Consider the following 14,311-nt stretch of genomic DNA (forward strand, 5'->3'; position numbering starts at 1 on the left):
TTTTTTTTTTTTAACCACTTCACATCCGAGCCATTTGCCCCCTTCCTGACCAGGCCTAATTTAGCAAATCTGACATCTCACTTTATATGGTAATAACTTTGGAACACTTACTTACCCAGGCCAGAGATTGTACTTAATGATGGTCATAAATTTCAGTCAATATATTTCACCTTTATGAAAAAGATCCCAAATTTACCCAAAATTTGGAAAAATTAGCAATTTTCAAAATTTCGATTTCTCTGCTTTTAAAACAGAAAGTGATACTTCTAAATATTTATTACTTAACATTCCCCATATGTCTACTTTATGTTGGCATCATTTTGGAAATGTCATTTTATTGTTTTAGGACGTTCGAAGGCTTAGAATTTTTGAAGCAATTCTTAAAATTTTTAAGAAAATTGCCAAAACCCACTTTTTAAAGGACCAGTTCAGGTCTGATGTCACTTTGTGTGGCTTGCATAGTGAATACCCTCATAAATGACCCCATTGTAGAAACTACACCCCTCAAGTTACTTAAAACTGATTTTACAAACTTTGTTAACCCTTTAAGCGTTCCACAAGAATTAAAGAAAAATTGAGATCAAATTTTAAAATTTCACTTTTTTGGCAGATTTTCAATTTTAAACATTTTTTTTTTTAACACAGAGGGTTAACAGCCAAACAAAACTCGATATTTATTACCCTGATTCTGCGGTTTACAGCAACAACCCACATGTGGTTATAAACTGCTGTATGGGCACACAGCAGGGCACAGAAGGAAAGGAATGCCACATGGTTTTTGGAAGGCAGATTTTGCTGAACTGGTTTTTAGATGCCATGTCCCATTTGAAGCCCCCCTGATGCACCGTTTACAGTAGAAACTCCCAAAAAGTGACCCCATTTTGGAAACTAGGGGATAAGGTGCCAGTTTTATTGGTACTATTTTTGGGTACATATGATTTTTTGATTCTTTATAACACTTTATGGGGCAAGGGGACCAAAAAATTGGTTGTTTTAGCAGAGTCTTTATTTATTTATTTATTTTTACAGCGTTCAGCTGAGGTGTTAGGTCATGTGACATTTGTATAGAGCAGATCATTACGGACATGGCGATACCCAATATGTATACTGTACTTTTTCTAATTTAAGTTTTATACAATAGCATTTTTGATCAAAATTTTCTGAGAGCTATAGTTTTTTCTTTAGCAATTTTCTTATGTAGGGGCTCATTTTTGACTGTTTTATTGGTACCATTTTGTGGGACATACGGCTTTTTGATCACTTGGTGTTGCTTGGTGGCTTTTTTTTACACCATTTTTATATTGTGTTTATCGGACTGGGTGGATCATGTGATATATTTAGAGACAACCGTCACAGATGCAGCAATACCAAATAGGTCTATTTTATTTACTTTTTTAATTCCTTACTTGGGGAATTTGTAATTTTTTTTTACATGTAAAACCTTTTTTTATTTTACACTTTTAGTCCCCCATAAGGGGGACTTTTTTTCACAATTGATCTCCCCTTTAACTGGGGCTGACATCGTAGCCCCAGTTACAGGGGAAATACACCCCCCAGAGAGGCTGTACAGCAGTATACTGCGCTGTACAGCCTCAGTGCAGGGCTAATCGAGGTCTGTGAAAGACCCGACAGCTCCTGCACTCACCCGGCTCTGGCGGTCGCTCTGGCGAGCGCTGTGTATAAAGCGATCTAGAAGGCAGGGACACCTGAGAACTGTCCCTGCCTTCTCTAAGGGCTGCCCTGCTGTCACTGACCGTGGGCAACCCGATTTGCAGCTGCACAATTAGCGTGCAGCTGCGATCTCTGAATGGACATTCAAAACGTCCATTCAGAGATGGAGAACCACCTCCCGGACATTTATAGTCAACGTGTGGATGGGAGGTGGTTAAAATGACAGGATTTAAAAAAATAAAATAAAATAAAAGGATTCCTCTAAACTCAAAGAATGAGCAAACCATTGGTGTCAAACACCCTGTGTTAAAGGGGTTGTCTTACTTCACCAACCATATACAGCTAAATTGAAGAAGAAATAAAGAAAAGTTATGACTGCTGCAACATTGAAGGGGAAATGTATTACGGGTCCTTAAAGGGTTTCTGTCACCAGAATTAACCCCATTAAACTGGCTGACATTACCGATGTGCTAATGTCAGCAGACCCTAACTCTAATATTCTTATGCTTATTGATGCGACCCTTACTGCACAATTTTTAACTTTTATGATATGCAAATTAGCCTCTAGGAGCAGGTCATGTCACACCCTGCCATCGTTTATTGACAGGGCCAGGCAGCGTTCGTCTTCTCCTCCCGGCCCTGTGTACTGGGTAAACGGCACTGCGCAGAGGCAAGATTTATCCAGCCCACAGGGCCGGAAGGAGGAGAAGACGAACGCTGGCTCTGTCAATCGAGGATGGCAGGGCGTGACATGAGCTGGGAGAACGGAGCCTCTAGGAGCCCCGCTGCTCCTAGAGGCTAATTTGCATATCAAAGTTAAAATTGTGCAGTAAGGGGCGCATCAATAAGCATAAGAATAGTAGAGTTAGGGTCTGCTGACATTAGCACATCGCTAATGTCAGCCAGTGTAATAGGGTTAATTCTGGTGACAGAAACCCTTTAAAGTATAACTGTAGCATTTTTTATATTTTGTAGTATTGAATTGTGGTGATTAATATCTCCTTGGTGGACCTATTTCAACTTTTCACTGTGTGTTCAATTACCCCTTAATTCCACATTTTTGTTCCCTGTACTGCCTACTTTTACCTGTGCTTAAAATAGGGTTGCTAGGCATGGTCCGTCTATGTGTTGGAGGACGGAGGACACAGAAGCACGCAGCGTGCAGGGTCAGATTACTGACAGCCAGGGACTGTAAGTAAATGATTAAAGCCAGGTCCTCCCCAGCAGCTGATAACAGTGCCTGGCCTGTGTGCACTTCTCCCTGTCCCTGCGCTTGGCAGACGCTCCCTCACTCAGCAGACTGAGAGAATGCAGAGTGAAATCAGCGCAGACCAGGGAAGGGAGATCTGCCGTCTGCTCAGTGTATAAATGAAAGCAACATGTGGTAAGAGGACCCATTTGTGCTGCAGGAGATTAACCCTTTAGGAGGGAGGGCTCTGGTTACTGACACTTTTGGGGGGCTATTGTTACTGGCTAGTGAGGGCAGGCGGGATTAGCCTCAGGGTGAGGGCAGTGGCGGCCATCTTAACTGAATAGAGAAATTGCAGTTTTATGCAGACTGGTTGCTAAGGGCTGAATCTTATTAAATATGGGGTAAGTCAGTCTGATAGTAACTGATTCTGGAATATCATGTTATTAGTAACTACATATATGAAAATTGAAATTAGGGTCTAAATGTGACAGTTATCCTTTAAGGCTAAAATCAGTTATGTCAATAAGGAGTTAAAATGTATTTTAGTCACCCGAGTTGTGCACCAAATAGATTTACTTCAGACAAATTCAAAATCTACAAAAAAAAAAAAAAAAACATTTTTGGCAATGTTTTTCCAGTTTTAGTCTGTCAAGTAGTTGCTAGCATTTATATACTATTTATGATATAATTTGTTTTCACAATTATTAAAGAAAGAAATCAAAAGGGGTTGACATGTATCGCCTGTCCACAGCATTGTGACCCCCACCGATCAGAATGGGAGTCTCATGTTCCTTTCCCTCCTCACTGCAACTTCCCCCACTAAAGAAGACCTTGACTGGAGCAATGGCTGAGCATGTGTGCTGCCGCTCCATCCACTGTCCATGTCAAATAGAAGCTGAGAAGATAGCAGCGCATGCTTATCTCCGGCAGTCCCACAGATGCACTTATGTCCTATGAATAAATAAGCATTGCTATGAAAATATTAAATGTAATTCTAAAAATCATTTTGTTACACAACCCTTTAATCACCTCATCTTTGTTGGTAAGCTGCATCTCGAGCTCTCTTAGGCGTTCAGAAAGTTCGTTTTCCTGGTCTGTGTCAGGCACCGTTGTAGACTGGCTCTCCAGCTCCGTAACCTGCACAACAGTGAGATAAAGTGATGTTTTTGAGTAACTCACCAAATTAAGAAAATAAGTTAATATACAGTAATATTCGATTATGGAAGAATTGTAAAATACTTTACAGAGTAATGTAAAAAACCTACAGAAATGTATTCATGTAAATCCTGGGCAGGAATGTCTAGCAAGAATTAGTTCCATGAAGCGCCACCATTATTTTTTTGCATGTGGTATGTAAATCATGCATAAACTATCTGCTCAGCTCCCATTTAGTACATTTTTTTTCTGTAAATTTCAGTTTTTCTCATCAAACCTCAGTATGAAAATAAAAATAACATTGTATAGCCTCTAGTGTTAAGCACATTCTGTCCTTTTTAAGATATGCCATTGAAAAAAAAAAAATCAGAAAGTGTCACTGACATCCTGCAGAGGTCCCCAGCTTAGAGTTCTTGCCGCTTGATTAGCCTAGATTTACCCGTTCTCTCCTACCACACTGTCATTTTGACTGATTTATGAACACTTTTCAAAGTACAGCCTGTATTTTACACCTACACTCCCTGCAGACATAACCTGGTCTTAAATAGTCACCACTTTTATGAGGGTACTTAAAACGGAAGAGAGGGGACCCTTGAGTCACTTTGCAGCATAATTGATATAATGTAAACGCTTGATGTCCATACCCTTTGCCGTAGTTTTTCTGCCTCCTCCTGATATCCGGCCAGCTGCTTCTTCCACTTCTCCACATTGGCATTTGCTTCCCGCAAAGCAGCTACCAACTTATTGTTGTTGTCCTGAAGACTGAAGAACTCGGCTTCCCACTGCACCTCACACACTGATCTGGTGAAGACATTCATTCAGAAATCAAGCTGTATGCATCATATGCAGTTGTGTGTATAACATGCTCAGTAAAGGCATTTTTATTGTCTACTTCCATATGCACAAGTCAAATCAGGAGTGTCAATACAAGTCCATTGGAGAATCACATGAACTGTCACATATTTAGTATCGTGGACTTTACCATGACTTCCAAACATAACATGTAGCTGGTATGGTAAGAAACTGACTGCTGGTGACTTCAAATGCAGTCATGATAATGTCTCCTACAAGTGATGTCTTATGTTTTAGGATGTCAAAGGTTCATCAGCTCTCACAAACCCATAAAGCAGTCCCTCAAGATACAATACTAATTGGTTCCAGGATGACTATTGTAAGTTGAAACCACTGAAACCTGAGACATAACTGTAGGAAAAACTGGTAATTGGTTTCAAAGTCCCAAAATAAAGCCCTAAAACCAGATACGATTAGGAAGAAAGGAAATTTGGCACATGACTAAGCATGTTGCATATAAACGTCAAAAATAGGTACTGGAAACTAATGATTGTCAGCATCTCTACGTGGGCCAATTATCGGGAACGAGTGTTCATACAAATATTCGGTCCCAATAATCTGCCCATTAATAGTCCCAAGTAAAGGGACCTTAAATCGCTGTTTATGTAGAGGATAGAAACTTCTTCAGGGTCCGATAAAATGCACACAGTGCAGAAAACTAAAATTAGGCTGCCCTCATCTGGTGTCCAAGGGAGCAGTTCATCCTGGCACAGGTAAAGAGCATAGAGAACATGTTGTAGCGCACTGTACGAGGTGCTACTAGAGAGCCAATACAGGTGTTTTACCAGTGAAATGGCCATGTTGACTGGTTGGATCTTCCAGTCAATAACATTAACTACAGATCAGCACTGTCTGAGGTATTGTATGTTAAATGGGTTATCCAACTTATTTTTGGACCTCAGAGAGTGGCCAGACCCACTGTGCTGATCATAGTTACCTGGTCCTTGTCACTAGGTTCCAGCTCCATTGCTCAACCACCACCTCTGCAGCTTCTGTCAATCTTGGCATCAATATCCTCTGGGTGCACATGTCTGTTGCTAATCACTGGCCACAGTGGTGACCTGTCACCCATGTGGAATTTCATTGGGTCACATGCCGCAAGGGTGACTGTTTACTGCTGTAACCAGTGATTGGCTGCAGCGATCATGTAGATAGCTTAAAACTTAGGAATAGGATGCTCCCAATTTATCACAGTGACTCACGCTGGATCTGGTGCATCTTTCTGGACACATTAACCCTTTTTACCCTAGGCATGTTTTTTACCTTCCTGTCCAGGCCTATTTTTGCAAATCTGACCTGTGTCACTTTAAATTGTAATAACTTTGGAATGCTTTTACTTATTGTTTTTTCGTGACACGTCGTACTTTATGTAAGTGATAAATTTGAGTCAATATTTTTTTCCTTTATTTTGGAACAACATCAAAATTTACAGAAAATTCGGAAAAATTCACTATTTTTGAAATGTTTTACATTTAAGACAGATAGATAGTAATACCTAATAAAATAGTTATCATTCATCATTCCCCATATGTCTACTTTATGTTGGCATCTTTTTGTAAATGTCCTTTTTTTTTAGGATGTCAGATGGCTTTGAAATTTAGATGCAAATTTTAGATTTTACCGAAATTTTCCAAAACCTATTTTTTTTTAACGAACCAATTCAGTTATTAAGTCACTTTTAGGGGTTTACATGATATAAATTGACAATATATGAACCCATTTTAGAAAATACACTACTCAAGTTATTCAAAACTGGCAGGGCACAGGGTGCAAGGAGCAATATATGGATTTTGGAGCGCAGATTTCACTGGAATAATTTTCAGGCGCCATGTCACTATTAAAGACACCCTGATGCACCCTATACAGTAATAAATCTCAAAAAGTGACCCCATTCTGGAAACTACACCCCTCAAGAAATTTTGAGCACTTTGTCCTCAAAGGCGATTCATGGAATTGGCTGTAAAAAATAAAAAATGTAAATGTTTTTGCAGAAAAATGGATTTTAGGACCAAATAATTTTTTACATTCATAAGGGGAAATGGAGAAAGTGCACCCCCTAATTTGTTGTCCATTTTCTCCTGATTACAGCAATACCCCATATGTGCTTGTATACTTCTATATGAGCGAACCACAGGGGTCAGAAGGAAAGGAGCACCAAATGGCTTCTGGAAGGCAGATTTCTCCAGAATAATTGACAGGCACCAACTCTTAATTGATCACATCTTGATGTACGTCCAAAAAGTGACCCCATTCTGGAAACTACACCCCTCAATAAATATGTCAAGGTGTGTAGTGAGCACTTTGACCCATCAGGCATTTCACAGAATTAGGAAACACTTGGCTGTGAAAATGAAAAATTTACACCCACAATTTTCCCTTTCACAAAAGGAACAGGACAAAATGCACCACACATTTTGTAACCCATTTTCCCCTGAATACGGCAACACCCCACATGTGCGTGTAGACTGCTGTATGGGTGCACAGCAGGGCTCTAGATTTAAACTGCAAAATATGAATTTTGCAGGCCTGAATTGGCAGGCATGGATTTTAGGTACAATGTTGCATTCAAAAAATTTCTGAGTTCCCCAGAAATTAAAAACCCCACGAAGTTACCCCATTTTGGAAAGTACACCCCTGAACGAACATTTTAAGGGGTGGAAAGGATACTTTTCAGCAAACAGGCGTCTCACAGAAGGCAGAAACCCTTGTCAAAGGATTTAAACGCACTTTGCTGTGAAAGTTAAAAAAATACAACCAGACCCCAATGTTTCACTTTCACAAGGGGTAAGAGGAGAAAATGCACACCAGTATGTGTCACCCATTTTATCCCTGTTCTGAAAACACATGTGCTTGTAGCCTGCTGTATAGGCGCACAGCAGGGAAACTGCAAAATATGGATTTTGCAGGCCTGAATAAACAGACATGGATCTTAGGTGCCATGTCGCATTTTTAAAATTTCCTGAGGTCCCCAGAAATTAAAAACCCGAAGAAGTGACCTCATTTTGGAAAGTGCACCCCTTTACAAACATTTCAAGAGGTGGAAATGGTACTTTTCAGCAAACTGGTGTCTCACAGAAGGCAGAAACACTTGTCAAAAGGATTTAAAAGCACTGGGCTGTGAAAGTGAAAAAATACAACCAGACCCCAATTTTTTACTTTCACAAGGGGTAAGAGGAGAAAATGTACCCCAGTATGTTACCCATTTTCTCCCCATTCTGGAAACACCCCGTATGTGCTTGTAGCCTGCTGTATGGGCGCACAGCAGGGTTCTAGAGGCAAACTGGAATGATATGGATTTCTGCACAAATTGGTCATAAAATGTGATCTGATCTTCATCTAAGTAACAATAGACAATCACAGTCTGCTTAAACTAATAACACACAAATAATTAAATGTTACTATGTTTTTATTGAACAAACCATGTAAACATTCAACGTGCAGGTGGAAAAAGTATATGAACCCCTAGACTAATGGCTAATTGGAGTAAGGCGTCAGCCAACTGGAGTCAAAAATAATAATTACTGATGTCCGGAGGACTAGTTTACACCTGTTAATCCAGCACCTACTCAAAAATTCCTAATACTTAGCTTTTATTGATATGCTAATAAAACTCTATTGCTAACTTACTAATTGTTAAAATTCCAATGCGTCGCAGTCCTCACTATTCTATTTCAATCACTATAGTGTTACACAGCATCCCCTATTAATATAGGGTACAGGTCACTGCTAGATTCTACTGATGCCGCTGGCTGCGCGCTGCCAGCACGCTATTTGTTCAGTTGAGTGATTCCCCTTATGCTGTTTGGGGCTGCAAACTGCACTGTATTAAAATTGAAACTTCACGCTGCCCCCCGACATGTTTCGCCGTTGCCGGCGTCTTCAGGGGTTAGGGCAGAATGTGAGCGTGTCTCTTCCCGGATGGTTTATAAGACCTTTGTTTATGATGTCATCGATGTGTGTTCCGCCTGTGGGCGTGATTGGGACCTTTGGTTGAGCTCTGATTGCTATCCTGCCAGACCTGGTTCCTCCCACCGGCTACGCCTATCTACATTTGACCCCTAGTTTTCATGACGTCATGGGGTTGCGCCGCGCCTGTGTTGTGGACTTACGTTTTCGCCGATTTACCCTACTGCGCATGTCTCTAGACTTTGTTCACGGTGTGTAGGATTCATCATGCCGATAGCGCATGCTCTGGAACATAGAGTGTTCTTGGAGCCGATTACTGCGCAAACCATCAACTTCATTCCTCTGCGCTCCGATTCCGCATCCTACGTTTGCCATGGCGCACGTTCTGGGACTTTGTCACTGGCATTATCAATCATGGTTCCCCCATCTATCCTTACTATTCCACTTGTGTAAGTGATCTATATACAGGACACATCATTATAATTATTGTGACCTTATACGTTAGTTCTACATTTGTACATCTCCTCATACTATCCTATTTGCCTTCTATATTTAGACAAACTCGTTCTGCGCTTATCCAAACACTCAGGCACCTTGACGTGCATCTTCCTATCTAGATGGACCCCTAGAGTGTTGATGTCAATCTAAGGGCTAATCCAGATTTCAGACTACTTCTATATTCCTTCTATATATAGTTCCTTCTGATAGTTCCCTAGACTCCCAAACTCCCATGGCTGGGCTTAATGTCCCTCTTCATTGTCTCTAATATGATTGCTTGATTCTAGTGTTTCCCATACTACTAGTCACTCACAATACTATTAGTATTAAATATTACTATCAATGGTATTCGTTTTAAATAGAAGTGTCTGGATAGATGGATAGGGTTTATCTGGATGTATGTCCCTATTTTGATTGTACCATCATCCACTGGACTCATGTCCTAGTTCTTGTATGATCTATATCTTAATTCTTGTATATGCCAAATGATAGTGAGTTGCTCTACTTGTATAGTTGTTGGTCACAATCTTTATTCTATGGCCTGATGGATAAATTTAGGGTAGATTTATGATGTTATTTGGCCCATTGTTGTTTGGCCTATATTGGGATCCATATTTGGCCTAGTAGTTAACTGGAGTCCAATCAATGAGATGAGATTGGAGGTGTTGGTTACAGCTGCCCTGCCCTATAAAAAACACACACCAGTTCTGGGTTTGCTTTTCACAAGAAACATTGCCGGATGTGAATGATGCCTTGCACAAAAGAGCTCTCCGAAGACCTATGATTAAGAATTGTTGACTTGCATAAAGCTGGAAAGGGTTATAAAAGTATCGCCAAAAGCCTTGCTGTTCATCAGTCTACGGTAAGACAAATTGTCTATAAATGGAGAAAGTTCATCACTGCTGCTACTCTCCCTAGGAGTGGCCGTCCTGTAAAGATGACTTCAAGAGCACAGCGCAGACTGCTCAATGAGGTGAAGAAGAATCCTAGAGTGTCAGCTAAAGACTTACAAAAGTCCCTGGCATATGCTAACATCCCTGTTAGCGAATCTACGATACGTAAAACACTAAACAAGAATGGATTTCATGTGAGGATACCACAGAGGAAGCCACTGCTGTCCAAAAAGAAACATTGCTGCACGTTTACAGTTTGCACAAGAGCACCTGGATGTTCCACAGCAGTACTGGCAAAATATTCTGTGGACAGATGAAACCAAAGTTCAGTTTGGAAGAAACACACAACACTATCTGTGGAGAAAGCGAGGCACAGCACACCAACATCAAAACCTCATCCCAATTGTGAAGTATGGTGGTGGGGCATCATGGTTTGGGGCTGCTTTGCTGCGTCAGGGCCTGGACGGATTGCTATCATCGAAGGAAAAATGAATTCCCAAGTTTATCAAGACATTTTGCAGGAGACCTTAAGGCCATCTGTCCAGCTGAAGCTCAACAGAAGATGTGTGTTGCAACAGGACAACGACCCAAAGCATAGAAGTAAATCAACAACAGAATGGCTTAAACAGAAGAAAATACGCCTTCTGGAGTGGCCAGTCAGAGTCCTGACCTCAACCTGATCGAGATGCTGTGGCATGACCTCAAGAAAGCGATTCACACCAGACATCCCAAGAATATTGCTGAACTGAAACAGTTCTGTAAAGAGGAATGGTCAAGAATTACTCCTGACCGTTGTGCACGTCTGATCTGAAACTACAGGAAACGTTTGGTTGAAGTTATTGCTGCCAAAGGAGGTTTAACCAGTTATTAAATCCAAGGGTTCACATACTTTTTCCACCTGCGCTGCGAATGTTTACATGGTGTGTTCAATAAAAACATGGTAACATTTATTTCTTTGTGTGTTATTAGTTTAAGCAGACTGTGATTGTCTATTGTTGTGACTTAGATGAAGATCAGATCACATTTTATGATCAATTTATGCAGAAATCCATATCATTCCAAAGGGTTCACATACTTTTTCTTGCAACTGTAGATTTTAGGTGCCATGTCACATGTTTAAAAATTCTGAAACTGCTGCAGATGAGCCAAAAGTCACTGCAGCTGTTCCAGATCTTCTTTAGTAAAAAGCACCGATTTATGTGGTAGTACCACAAGTCCCAGCCAACAACCAGCAGCACAGAAGGGCACAGGTCCTCTCTGTAAGCAGTCACCAAGCTAGAATGGCTGCCTGCAGAGAGGCACCAACTGTTCTTTCAGCTGCATAGTGCTGCCATTGGCTGGAGCGTTGTTCCAGCCAATCGCAGCGCTGGGAGGGGACACCAGTGTCTGGTGTCCCTCCCTGACCTAGGAGGTGACATGGGCTGATGTAGCCAAGCCCCCCTGCAGCACCATACCATTGCGCGGTGACCAGCGTTAACCATGACGTACTATTACGTCAAGATGCGGGAACACACTGACTTCTATGACGTAATAGTACGTCATGTGTTGGGAAGGGGTTAAACACTTTTCTTGGTTGGTTTACTTTATACCAATATACAGCATAACATTTTTGAACCTTGAACCCTTTTCTTTTCAAAACTATCTAGTGAGGCATTAAAACATGTCTAATACACATCATAAGGGTCCATTTACACATCCGTAGTGTATTGCGGATCTGCAGTACACCCGACCAGCACCCCCATAGAACTGCCTATTCTTGTCCGCAACTGCGGACAAGAATAGGACATGTTCTATTTTTTTCCGGAGCCGCGGACCGGAAGATCAGGGGCGCGATCCGGAAATGTGGATGCAGACAGCACACTGTGTGCTGTCCGCATCTATTCCTGCCCCATAGAGAATGAATGGGTCGCACCCGTTCTGCAGAATTGCGGAACGGGTGCAGACACATTCATGGACGTGTGAATGGACCCCCAAATCTGGCACATGACACTTAGTTTAGTAAAGCTTACCCAGTGACTATGAAGAGCATCACAGGATGACAAGAACTTGTCATCTTGTTTGAAATAAGGCATTTCTGATTTATCGCAATCTCCTACAAGGAGCATGTATGGCGAGTTACAACCAGTAGTGTCTGAGACACTGTAAGAATACTTTGTAAGCTATGGCTATGTGACGACAATGGCCGCACAACAGTTGTACTGGGCAGGATCACAGGGGTATTGCAGTGTAACAGTGATCCCATAAAAATGAATGGAGCTGCAGCACGATACGCATGTTTGCTGTGACCATGTTTGCAAAAATTCCAAACAGCATTTCTACGCGACCATCGCTATAATGTGATGGCTCTGCGATCCTGGCCGCGACAGTTTTGTGACCAGTGTCGGGTTGTCACTAAAATTGTAGCTGCATTGACTTATCTGCTTCTTCAAAGTTTACAAGAGGAAGATCAGGTTCTATGGTAACTGTTACACCGGAGCCACATCTGCAAGGTGGTGCCCATCGTAGCAAAGGAGCTTTATAGGTGAGACTTCCGTTTCCAACAGTTGCTTGCCAAGCAGTTCTGCCTCCACTGCGGCATCTCCTCATCAGTTCTAAACTGGAGAGCTGGCATTGTAAACCAATGAAGCTACAATTTTAAATATAGGAATGCATGGTCACTTCACTGGTGGATCCAGAATTTAAAAGGGAATCTGTCAACAGTGACCTCCCTATCCAGCTGTTTGCATAGACACATAGCTGTCGTTCTGATTAAAATGCTATTTTTCTTTTGTTTATCTGAGGCTCTGTTCATAACTTATACTTATTAATATGCCAATTAGGCCTTTGGTGCAATGAGGGCATTACCATACCTCTTGTTGCACCTAAGTGCCAATCCTTTCTTTGACCAGCCCCTCTACTGCTTTGCCACTGCCTGGTTCTGTCATTCAAAACAGCAAGGGAGGTGCTAAACACACAAATGAGTGGAGTTTAGGTACAACAGGAGCAATGGTGATGCCCCCAATGCACTAATTTACATATTAAGAAGTATCCTAACTTGTAACGGAGCCTCAGATCAACAAAAGCAAAAGCTTTTATTATTATTGTGACTTTGCAAACAGTTGGATAAAGTTGTCGCCGATGACAGATTCCCTTTAAATATGGAATAAAAAAAAAACGCCAGGAACAATCAAATTAATAATCATGAAATTAAATGACTAGCCCCATACTACAGTGCATAATATATCAGTCATATTAATAATGATGTAAAATAATCACAGTACCAATGCAATGAAATCAGAGTCCAATGAATACTACTACATACTGTACATTATCCATAAATAGTACTAGTGTCCACATCATTTAATACACAGCTTTATGAATATGTAGCTTCAATACACTGACCAGTCATTCTGCCAAGATCTACAAGTCTGATGAACCTTAGAACAAAATAATAAATATAACAATATAGGGTTAAGCCCTGGAGCAGAAATCACATTTTTGATCAAAGGATAGTTCATATATTTATGTAGAGAAGGCAATAACCAAATATTACCCCCCTGGAAACGAAAATAGAGAATGATCAGGCTTTCTATCTTTTCCATAAATGCACGTGATTGAGCTCTCTGTATCCCAACGATCTAACACTACAAGACAGTAGGCATGTGGAGTCTGCTTTACCATCACCCCTATTGTAAAGCTTAAATGGGTTAATATTCAGAGCATAGCGTTTTAAGATATGAGTGCGCCGAAGTGTGTCACCGAGTCCTCTATAATTACTGGGTATTTTAATTGGTTTGTGGCAGATGGTAGTGAAACTAAGCCTTAAATCTGGGTTACACTAACACATTTTCAGTAATTTTATAAGTGTGACTGTAAATCTATGGATAATCATTTCAATGCTTAATCTGAAGTATGCTGAAAAGACAAATGCATAGCCATCATGCTGCGAGTTCGGGTCAGGTAATCCTGCAGTCTGTCCATCACACCCATATAATATGGCCAACAAAAACAGACAGGTCAAGCAGCTCTAAGGTTGAGAGCACATGGGGCGGTATTGACAATGCGTTTTTTTTTTTTTTTAAATGATTGATATGGTTTTGCAGGGTAGCAGATGTTTCAGTCACAAAAAACTGCAGTTTTTCCTTTAAAAAAAAATTATAAAATA

General features: G+C 40.9%; 1 protein-coding gene across 6 annotated transcripts in view; it reads right to left on the bottom strand.

Annotated features, from left to right (window-relative positions):
* HOMER3 (homer scaffold protein 3) overlaps positions 1-14,311 on the bottom strand; it is a 154,488-nt gene that overhangs the window by 23,766 nt on the left and 116,411 nt on the right. For all 6 annotated transcript variants that reach the window (XM_044270508.1, XM_044270475.1, XM_044270483.1 and 3 more), the window contains 2 exons: positions 4,663-4,819; positions 3,893-4,000 (listed from right to left, as the gene is read on the bottom strand). In XM_044270508.1, the coding sequence (XP_044126443.1) occupies positions 3,893-4,000; positions 4,663-4,819 (265 nt within the window). The remainder of the gene's footprint in view (positions 1-3,892; positions 4,001-4,662; positions 4,820-14,311) is intronic.

The sequence above is a fragment of the Bufo gargarizans genome, chromosome 1 (assembly GCF_014858855.1).
Source record: "Bufo gargarizans isolate SCDJY-AF-19 chromosome 1, ASM1485885v1, whole genome shotgun sequence".
NCBI lineage: Eukaryota > Metazoa > Chordata > Amphibia > Anura > Bufonidae > Bufo > Bufo gargarizans.